We start from the raw sequence: 11,154 nt of genomic DNA, 5'->3' as shown, positions 1-11,154 counted from the left end.
CATTTTCTGCCAGGCCTGGTTCGGCCTTGATGTGGACCCACATATCCTCACTGGGGTGACGACCCGCTGACTAAACGGGTCGTCACCAACAGGCGGCGCAGCTCAGACCAGAACGGTTTATTTTATTCCATTTCATCCGACAGTAGTGATGCCTTATTCTGCCGATAGCCTGGCTGAGCTAACGCCCTTCTGCCTGTGGCTTCGTATTCACCACGAGGAAACTTCATCCAACGCAGCACGACAGGCATGTTTTCAGGTGCTGAACCTATGCAGCCCATCGGCAAATGTTCCGGACCAGCCCACCGTGCAAATATTTAGGAAACAGATGGAGGAGAAATGAAACAAAAGCTCTTCAGAATGTGGTGTCCTCCGCTCTCACCCCGTACCAAGGGGTGAGCCTTACCAGATGGGGTCTGGGATGATTAGAATGTTGCTCAGGTACAAACTCAACTGACTCCAGTGAGCTCAGGGACCCTGCTGAAGACCCTGACCCTTCATACGCAAAGGTTCTTAGGCAGTCAAACGGGGCGGCACAAGGATCCTGATCAGCCTCTTCCAGCCGGTCCAGAATGAACTGCCGGAAGACCTCGTCCTCCGGCCCGATGAGATGGGACTCCCGGAGCGACATCCGTATGCTAGCCCTGACAGCCTCCCTCTTCAGCCTCCTCTCCTTCCTCCTGGGATGGGGGCGCAGCGGCACGGCGGGCTTGCAGAAGTCCAGCTCGGCTCCCAAACCCCCCGCCTCGCCGTAATAGAGCACCTTCTGAGAAACCGTTTCGGGTAGCTCCAGCTCCTTCTCCTCCGCCTTCGACCCCTCCTGCTTCTTCCTCCTGTGTCTCCTCAGCGCCACCGTCAGAATCGCCAGCGCTGCCAACACAACACAACCAGAGAGACCATTACGGTCAAACAGCAGGGCGGGACGGAGGCATGCAGGGGGGCTCAATCAAAGCAGCCACGTTTCTATTTCTATCAATTGCTGCTGAAGCCAAAAAAAAATCTAAATTAGGGTGTTATTCAGTCTATTTTTTCTAATTTCATCTCAGTCGTAAAGAGAGACTTCGTATTTTATTTGCTCCATGTGGCTCAGAATGCTAAACCAGTGGTTTGTATTGTCGCTGGGTATCGCTCATCCGACGGCGTGTTAGCCTAGCAGGTATCGTCATTAATCTTTCATGTGATGGGCGCAGGAGGACGCGAAGCAGCCGAGGTCATAATAAAGCTCTTCACTATGCAAACCCATCAATGTCCCAGGACGGCATTGCTACTGATCTATTGCAAGCAATATGCTCATTATCTGAAATCATTGCTCTGCAAGCTTTCAGCATTAAAAAAAAAAGAAAAAAGTGTTAAAGGGACACTGGTGAGTTTTTTAAAAGGGGGGTTTCAAATGAAATCTGCGCATTTGTTAATGTTGTTGTTGTTTTTTTTGCTGTTTAACACACGTTTTATGTACTTGCCAAGGCGACGAGAGGTGGAAGTGGTCTAGCTCAAAGATCTGCTGGAAAAGAAGGATGTTTTATAACACATTGTGAGCGTTGGTCCAATAAATGGCAATAATCAGTCTTTCCTGGAGCCAAATACATCAGCTTATTAAAAACGACAACGAATTAAGCCATTAGAGCCGCCTAAGCATTATCCAAGAGTGAGAATGTTCCCTATCCTCTAGAGACCACCCATCCTCCGTGAGCAAGAACAGGAAGACGTCGGCGAGGGAAAGCTGCCTCTTAACAGGCAGAACCCTCGAGCAGGTCCACGAGTCAAGGTGGAGGGTTGGGGATGAGAGAGCGAGAGCGAGAGACATTAACATAATACTTATGCGTTCTTGCTTACCGGCGAGTGTGACCAGGCAGACGGCGAGCCCTATGAAGGTTTGCAAGCTGACCCCCATGGACAGGGCTAGGGCCTCCACGCCCCCTGAGGGGCAGTGTCCCGCAGGGTGGCAGCTGCAAACGCTGACGGTCAAAGTGCTGGTGCTGGAGAGAGCTGGAGATCCGCTATCTGCGATCACGACGGGCAGGAGATACTGGCTTCGGTCCTTCCGGGTGAAGGTGCTCCTGCGCGCAACGATGCCGGCCGTGTTGTCTTAAAAGTGAAACCAGAAGAGACACTTCACAGTTTCCCCTTCATGATTAAATGCAAGCACTGCCTGTAAATGTGAGGGGATATTTTTGGAGAAGTCACAGCCGAATAAAAAAGGTGAACTGTCACATGTAGGGTGATTTAAAAATACATTCCAAGCTCCACCGCAAGGCCCCACCACCTTGTCAAATGACATTTTCTGTGTGCGTGAAAACGGGGTTCCCCGTGTAAGATTTACTCAAGGCACTCAAACAAAAACTTTCTTGGAGTCAAATGAATCATTTGAAAATGTGTTTCCTGAAAAGAGCTCCCTCTAAAATTCATTATTCATCCTCCTCGTTCCTCTCGCTGACTGGTCCTCTTGTGGCTAACCGCTCATACTTTGCACCTGCATATGTTTTATTCTGACTTTCAAACGCTGCCTCGCGCTTCACGGTTGAAGAATGCTGTTTTGTTCTATTTTTTTACTGCCCATTTTCACACAAACTCTCCAAGGGAAACCATTTCAATGCTTGACCTCGAGAATGTCAAACGCAAAAATTACAACCTACGGAAGGATTTAGCTCAAACGTACAAAATGCTTCTTAAATTTCTAATTCTTAAGTTATGCAGCTGCTTGTGAAGATTAGGATTCAGCTGTGCCAGTATTCCAGAGTTACAAATTCAACTGTTTCCATGTATTTGCCACACAGTTTGATCTGTGACTTCATACCATTAGGATCGCAGCAAAGTGGCTTCCAGGCAGTCGTCTTTATCATCCCGTTTGTCTCCAAACATTTGTCATCACTGCCGGCCGAACCCGCGCTCTTTAATACCTTATAAATAATATGAGCCTTTTATTGTAGGGTACATTGTGACTTTATAAAAAAAATACAAATAGTTTGACATTTTGGGAAAAGTGTTTATTCGCCGTCTTGCCCGGAGCGACGGGAGAAGATCAATATCAATTTTTGCTTGAAGTGTGCTTCCCCAAAAATGTTGCAACTGTTCTTTTAAAGCTGGGATTGCTAAAGTCGGAGAAAGATTCTCCCGAGGTCGCCCTCAAAGAGGCGTCGTAGCTTCGGCGGAATGAAATGAAAGGTTTGGCTTATTTTAGGCCCGTGAAAGCCGCGGATGTCAGAGTTCCTTTCTTTTCAGATAATATCACTTATTTATTTCTAACAAAAAAAACGAAACTGGAAAAACATCAGCATATACTTAAAATATACTGTAAAAGAAACCTCTGTCCCAACTAAATGGTGAGCAGACCTGGCCAGCAGACGTGACGCTAAACGGGTGCAGCGCATGAGGTGAGCATTACCTTGATTGTCTCTAATCGTGAAGTTTGGATTGACGCGCTCGTCGGGAACCATTGAGAAGTAGAAGTGATGTCCTTCCGCCGGCTCGTCCGGATCGACGGCGCTCAGCAGCTGAATAAGCTGAGAGACGCAATGAGGTATCACAAAAGGAAATATGAACAACGCAAGTGTCACAGCAGATTTAGTGGGACGTTAGGACCCTAACAGCAGGTGAGCCGCAGGTCAACGGCGTGGCCGAAATGCTGAGCACAACGAACTGATAAATCTAAAATCATGAGCTTCATAATATACATACTTCCCCCGCCTGTGTCCCCTCGCAGATATATGGCTGGTAATCTCTCGCCAGCCTTGGCGCGTTGTCGTTTACGTCCAGCACTTTGATGAACGCCGCCACGGAGGAGGATAGATGGTTCTGCGCTGCAGTAGGGAAGAGATAGAAGACGGTGTTTGCACCCACGGCAGGCTAACTAGCTAACGCAGAATGATCATCGGTCCATTCTACACAACGCTGCTGCAGAAATATTCCTGGCAGGTTCTGATTGAGGACAAAAGATTCATCCTTACTTGTTTCCTTGGCTTCGAAGGTCAAATTGTGCCAATCTGCAGTCTCTCGGTCCAAAGCCTTAGCAACGGTCACGGTCCCGTTGCCTGGGTTGACTTTGAAAGCTTTCGTGATATCGCTCCTTTTGTCGATTGAGTATCTGTAAGAACAAACGGACACATTTAGCGTTAGCCCTTCATAGTAAGTTTCCTAAGAAAGAAATATTTGCTTGTTATTGCACAGGTCTTTCACATCTAACCGTCATTAATACAAGTGATTAGAACTCCATGGTGGATGAGAGTCACCGGGATGGAAAATACGCCAAGTAATGAATCATTTGTGCGAGCCGCTCTGCTGATAACAAAAAGAAAAATACGTCAATTCGATCAAAGCAAATGTAATCATATTTGGAGAAGTGTGTAAACTCCAAAAATGTCAGCCAAGAATTCATTAATCAATGAGAACCCGTCACCAAAGGGACAGTAAGAGACGCTCGGCTGCGGATGATATGCAGCACCTGCCACTCTTAAGCTCTGCAGAGATGGACTACAAGCACCGACGTCGCTGCCGTCTCCTCTGCAACGTGCCCCGATTGAAAGTGACTGCAGATCTCAATTCCACATGACACCTTGTAAGGTGCTTTATGACATTCCCACATCCCGACCACGTCGCTTTGTGATAATACCACGGCAACAGATAGAAAAGCCTGTGAGGTATAAAAAAAAATACTTTTTTTGTCATGATTTATTCAGTGGGGCTCATTTCCTATTAAAATAATATGAGATAAATATGACCATGTGTCGGTTATCCAAGGGTAAAAGAGCACTCAGAGCGCAGACCAAGTAAGTGTAAGTGTAACCCCATTAAAAAAAGCTAAAATATGGATAATATCCGCAATCCGGATCTGATCGGGATGGAATTCGGACCCCCGCCCTACATGACGGTGTCAAATTCCATAAACATCAGTCAATGATCGGCTGAGATATTGAGGAACACGTTATAAAGCTCCATTGACTGCAATGTTAACAAAACAAAAAAATCGAAGTGATCCAGAATCCACGATCTCTTCTGGATCCAAACAAAAATGTAATCATCTGTTTCTGGTAACATTCCCAACATTTCCTGAAAATGTTATTGGTAACTTTTTGAGATATCTTGTGAGCAGGCAGACAGATAAACGCCAGCTCCTCCTTTGAGGAGGTAAAAACGGATGCACCCAGCCAAGAATATTCATTGAAATGGAATTTTTTTTTTCCACCCAGTGGAGGAATCCGTCTCGGGCATGACATTGGGGACGTCACCAGAGTCAGATCCCTTTCCCTCCTGCTTTACCTGACAGGCACATTGACTGCGTCGCTGTCTTTGGCGCTGATGATGCCAACCACGGTTCCCACCACCGCGCTTTCTGGAACCTTCCAATTGTAGACCGGCGAAAGGAAGACGGGCAGCTCGTCCACGTCCTCCACAACGATCTTGAGGGTCGTTCTGTCGCTGAACTCGTCCAGAGTCAGAAACTTTGTGTCCACGTGATCGTTGCGCGCCTCCGCGGCCATCACGAAACGCCGTTTGGTCTCGTAATCCAAAGGCTGCGAAGAAAAGAAATACTTGCAAGCAGAATTGCTCATCATGACTGAGGCTTTTCAGAAATGTCCCACCGCCTGCTATTTAAATCAGAACATTCTTCTCACGAGAGCAGAATGACTCAGACAGGATTTAGTAAATGTCAATAAGCTACCAGCTGTGAGCGCACGCTTAAATAATGCTGTGTTTTCGATTAACACTCTGATGCTAGTAATAAGAAAACAGCATGCAAACCATTACTGCATTCCCAAAATGATTCCCAGTCAATAATGTTTTTTTTTAAATTATTATTATCGCAGCATCTAACTTGAAGTCTCCTGTGCGACGACAGACAAGAGAGAAAAGCTGGAGAGTAATTCATGGAAGTTAGCGACTGTTTAGGCCTCAGAAGCTAGCGTATTATTTTGTGAAGTTGTTTGAATTTAGATGGAGGCAGGCTAGCAGCATCCCGCCATTTCCAGTCTTAGCCGTAAGCTAACTATCCGTGTGATTTCCTTCACGCCCAACCGTTGCTCTGGCCGTTTAGCATTAATGCCGCAGTGTTCCATCATTTAGCTAACATATGGGCTATGTAGGCTAATTTAGCCACGATAACAAGCAGTCACATGTGGCAGGCAGATGAAATTGTCATTTTTAATGCATATTCCTTTTTTCATTGTCTCCATTTGTACCTGTGTGGTTTGACGTTAGCGCTGCTGCTGTCTCCTAGCTGTTTGTTAGGATCAGTTGGAATGATTTGTTCATAAAACATTTTATTGGATATGTTAAATACAATTTTAACCGCTGGTGATTGGTAATAAAAGCCTTTGAAACATAGGATCAAAAACCTTTCGTATTCACCTTGGCTAGCAGTATCATCCCTTCCTGTGTCACTGGGTCGGTCTTGATTATAAAAGTGGAGCTTTCCTCCAGATCATCCTCCAGGCTGTAGGTCATTTTGGCATTTAGACCAGTGTCTCCGTCCTCGGCCATGATCCTGCCCACTGTGGTGCCAACAGCTGCATTTTCAAGGACCACGAAGGTGTACAGGTCTGAAGAATGAAAGGATGCTTTAAAAAATTATACACGCTGACAGAATTAGCCCAAGAAGTGGAATGTTGGGTAAGAATATCAAAAGGAATGCAAAATCAGGATGATGGCAGCTTCTGCAACCCCCCCTCCAAAGAAAAAAAAGTTTGTCTACTTAAAAGCCTGCAGACGCAACTTCACAGAAAGTTGTTAATAGCAACTCACGAGAGTTTGCCTGTGTGCAAAGCGATAAGAACAGAGAACATTGTGGTGGAGGGTCAATTTGTGTGAGTCGTAGATAGATGGTGGCAACTCCACATTATCTCATCCCGACTCCAATAAGAAGATGAGAAAATGTGATTGTCTTTGAAGGACTCTGTTTGGATGCCTGGACCTCAACAGCAACCAGCTGCCCCTTAAAGAAAACTAAAAACAAAAAAATACAAATCCCTGCCTGATAATAATTGATAATAATGTCACAAAACAGAGGTCACGGTTCAAATTGAACAAAGGTCGGAGCCCGTGCAATATTTATCAATCCTTTTTTAATAAAATTAACATGAATGTTAATGTGACATTAACAGTTTAAAGTGTCGTCCTCGTGATCCCGTTGCTGCAGGATTGATTTCTTCCCTGGGCATTCATTCAGCGAGTTTTATCGCCGCAAAGGTTTCGCTTGCTTCCAAAGGTCATGACAAATGTCCTTTCATGTGTGAATGATTAAATTCATCCAGTGGATGACATACGTGTGTGTGCGTGTGTGTGCACGGTGATAAACGCAGCTTCTCCTTCTGCCTCCCCGTCTCTGACTTGGACTTTGGTTGCTGTCTACATAGCCGAACAATCAAGGACCAGATGTGGCAATGGCATCACAATCCGCCCACGGCCACTTCCTTAGGTGTGATTTCAAGCATTTTCTCATTGCCTGTAATGCCTTACTTTCCCGCACCCCTTCTTTGGGTTTGTTTTGTCCTTGCTGGGTGTTTTCGCATCGTGTACGTGACTCACGGTGCTGAAACGTGGGTCCGTTGTCGTTGACGTCAGTCAGGCCGACGGTGACCGTGGTGGAGGCGGAATAGCCGCCGCTGAGGCCCAGCATGTCCTTCACCTGCACCACCACCAGGTACTCCTCCCTGGCCTCACGGTCCATGTCTGGCAAAGATGTTAGGATAATACCTGCAAAGAGGAAACGCACCTCACCGAGATCAGTTTGTACACGCTTTGTGTTTGCCAGATTTAATTCGTAAACTTTTCCACAAGAAGGAGAGAGAAAAACTTGATTCGATTAATTGATTTTTTCAGTACGATTTAATCACTCAGCGAAAAGCACCCTACAAATACATAGAGACAAGTATAGCCGTCGACTTATGACTCGTTCATCTTCTTAACCGCTTTGTGCGTTACCGGGTCGCAAGTCATGCTGGAGCCTATCCCAACAGTCAACGGGAGAGGTACACCCCGGACAAACCGCCAGTTCATCGCAGGGGCACACACACTCGCACCTATGGAAAATGTATTGTAACTAATGCACCTAATTTGCATGTTTTTGGTGCTGGGAGGAAGGCAAACAACCCACGCAGAGAGCGCACTCCCAGGTCGGATTTGAACCTGTGACCTTCGTGCTGCGAGGCACAGTGGTTGCGCTGTCATTTCAAACACAGAGTCCAGTCTTGTTTTGCTTTGCTTTTCGGCAGCCTTTCGCCGGAGAGAACGCCACAAAAGAGCGCTTCATAAGGTGTCATGCCGAGGTAATGGCAGATCTCCACAATAATTGCGGGTGAATTGTGCACTAGAAGCACCTCGGCAGCTTGTAGAAAAGACTTGGATCAATTCATTCTTTTATTTGTTGAGGAACATTAGAAATGACATAAACTGCTGCCCACTACCCAGCAGAAAAGTTGCAATTGGGTTGCTTTAAAAAGTAAGATTTGCGCTTTAACTTATTGCATTTATTTGAATTTCTTTATTTAAAGTCAAGGTTTTATCCCCCCTCCCAACGCCACACAGTCCAGGCCAACAATGTGTGTGGGAAGCTTCGCTACTGACCTCCTCATTGCACAAGCAAATAGTGAGAATGTTTCTGCATCGGCAACCGTTGAACCAGCAAACACATTTTCCCACTGCCCTGAATGAGTAGCTGAATCTGTCAATAGTTGTTTTAGGCGGCAACGTTCCGGCGGGGAGGTAATACATTTTCCAAAGTGAGAAATAGTGTCTGACTTTTCACAAGTGACTTAGGCCGGAGGGACGAGGCCTGAAAACAAGGCCTGTGTCGGTGTCTTGAAATTTAAAACATTGTCCTCCCTCCTGTTTTTAAATCCCTTTATTCCGCCTCCCCAGGAGCACAGACTCTGACTATCCAGAGGTTCGCAGACGACGAAAGGACAATTCACGCTAATCGCGCTACCTGTCTTTGCCTCCACTGAGAAGTACGGCTCCCCCTGCAGGATGGAATAGATGAGTTTGGCATTGTTTCCGAACGCAGGATCGTCCGCATCGGTGGCCGTCACCTGCGTCACCGTGGTCCCTGTGGGAGGAAGCGGATCGCTCCGTCAGCGTTAGCTCAGGAGGCAGTTCCGGTCGACTGGGGGGAATAAAGTGATTATGCCACAGTCCCGCAGGAGTCTGCCTAGCTCAGGGAGGGGGGGTAGTAAAAAAGGAAAGAGGGGAGGGGAGGGGTGAGAAGAGGGATGCTGACAAGGGGGAGGAGGAGAAGGTTGTTCAGGTGCATGTGACAGCCTCCCCAGTCCTACAGCAACATCTCTCATCCCTTCTACTTCCCCTTTGTTTCCTCTCCTTCACACTCCGATTCAGGTTCACCTCTCTCTCTTTCACACTTACCACCCTTTTCTCCGCTCGCCATATCCTTCTCCTCACCTTGTTTTCTTCGGCACCACTCATCTCATTCTTTTCCTTTTTTATTTATTTTTTCCGGAGAGCACTCTGTTTTCCTCTCACAGGCAGGGATTTGCTGCAGCATGTCTTATTTTCAGTCACTCCAACCTTCCCCTCTCACTTTTCTCTGTTCGACTTGAAATACATTATGATTTATTGCGAGGGAGATGCTATGCTGCAAAAGCACATTACATAAAAATTGAAATGGTAATGTTTCTGCTATTAAAGGGCAGCAGATATAATAACATGAATTAAATAGTTTTAAGGCAGCCAACCTATGATTCACAATCTCATTTAACAAAAGGGGATGGGTTAGCAGAAATCAACATACCAATTGGACTCATCTCAGGGATGCTGGACACGTATGGTTCATTCTGGAACCGGGGGACATTATCGTTGATGTCCTGCACCTTGATAATGAACTCTGATTGGGGCTCCTCCGGTTCGTTGGACCTCCTGTTGATGGCTTGAGCTTGAAGGACATAGAAGGCCTTTTGTTCTCGATCGAGCTTCTTCAGCGTCCGGATGTCACCGGTATACTCGTCTATCTGGAACACGTCACCGGCGCCTTCTCCAGATAAGACGTACCTGATGGACAAGTCGCCTCGGTCCGAGTCAGACTTGAGCTGCAAACAGTGGAGGGGATATGCAAGCTTGATTCTTGTAAACATTGTCCTCAGAGGGAAGCAGAACACATTGCATTTTCAAAAGTAAGCACCGTATCAAGGACATGGAGGACATTCAATCTGAAGTGGTACCTGGCCAATAACTCGCGGCGTGGGATCTTCCTCTGGGACAAACAGTTGTTTCCAGATCCAGCCTCTCCTCAGGCGACGATGCAGATTAGAGGACCTTTGGGGCAATTGTTGGGCTTCCACACCCGGAGCACCTTTCATATCGCTCAATACTCCACCAGGAATCATAGAAAATACCATTATCATTGCCCAAACACTCTCAATGGACCTTTTTACTGTCCATATGTGCATTTCCTCATCCTTCCCCATGGTGAGCCGACAGGTTAGATGTATCAGCGGTCCGGTGCTTCAAACTCTTCAATCAACAGTACAGTAATTCATGGTCCCAGCAGCGCTCCGTCTTGTTATGATGTGGTCTGTATGCATGCCCGTGTCTCTGAAATAAAAGTTAACAATTTAATTAATGGTTGCTGTGAGGAATTTCCAGCAGTGCAGCGATATTGCAAAATGAGAAAATTGCAATAAGCGGCAGTGTAGCAAAGAAACTAAGATGTTTAATTACATGTAGCTTTAAACAAAAGAAAAGCACTTAGTGATTTTAATTAAGTACATTTAAATTGCATATCTGAAAATAGATTCCAGCGAGATGAAAGGTAAATTTACCCGTCAAATATCTCCATTTATCTCACGTAGGACAGGAAATTAACCCCATATTATCATTAAAGACAAAGCAAATGTGATCCCGACACTTTGGGGGCTCTGGTAAGGTCAAACGTTGCCGATCTTCTACGTATTGCAGGCAACAAAATGTCAAGAGCAAAAACATCTATAAGGGAAATACAACTTTGTCTCTGATCATCACCAACACAGATTACAGTTTACCCCTAGAAATATAAAAGTTGCAGTAATAGCGTGAATACAAACTTTATCAACGTCGGGTTGGATTTTAATTAAAGATTCTTGTATGCCGACGATGCCCTTTTCTACTTGACTAATATGTTTAGAAAGTATGTAGGGTGGTGTAAATAAAGCTGCTCTATATGTTCAAATTAACCGT

General features: G+C 45.9%; 1 protein-coding gene across 1 annotated transcript; it reads right to left on the bottom strand.

Moving 5' to 3' along the window:
* Nucleotides 1-245: 245 nt before the first annotated feature.
* cdh19 (cadherin 19, type 2) lies at nt 246-10,406 on the bottom strand. The gene is made up of 11 exons (XM_068748128.1): nt 10,161-10,406; nt 9,734-10,028; nt 8,915-9,034; nt 7,516-7,683; nt 6,340-6,530; nt 5,251-5,504; nt 3,942-4,078; nt 3,673-3,794; nt 3,380-3,497; nt 1,831-2,082; nt 246-867 (listed from the first exon to the last, which is right to left on the bottom strand). Exons 1-11 carry the CDS (start codon nt 10,404-10,406, stop codon nt 353-355), a joined length of 2,418 nt encoding a protein of 805 aa, XP_068604229.1. The 3' UTR covers nt 246-352.
* Between the last annotated feature and the right edge of the window lie 748 nt (nt 10,407-11,154).

Source organism: Brachionichthys hirsutus, chromosome 14 (assembly GCF_040956055.1).
Source record: "Brachionichthys hirsutus isolate HB-005 chromosome 14, CSIRO-AGI_Bhir_v1, whole genome shotgun sequence".
NCBI lineage: Eukaryota > Metazoa > Chordata > Actinopteri > Lophiiformes > Brachionichthyidae > Brachionichthys > Brachionichthys hirsutus.
Note: the sequence above shows the minus strand (reverse complement) of the source record. Positions and strands in the feature narration are given on the sequence as shown.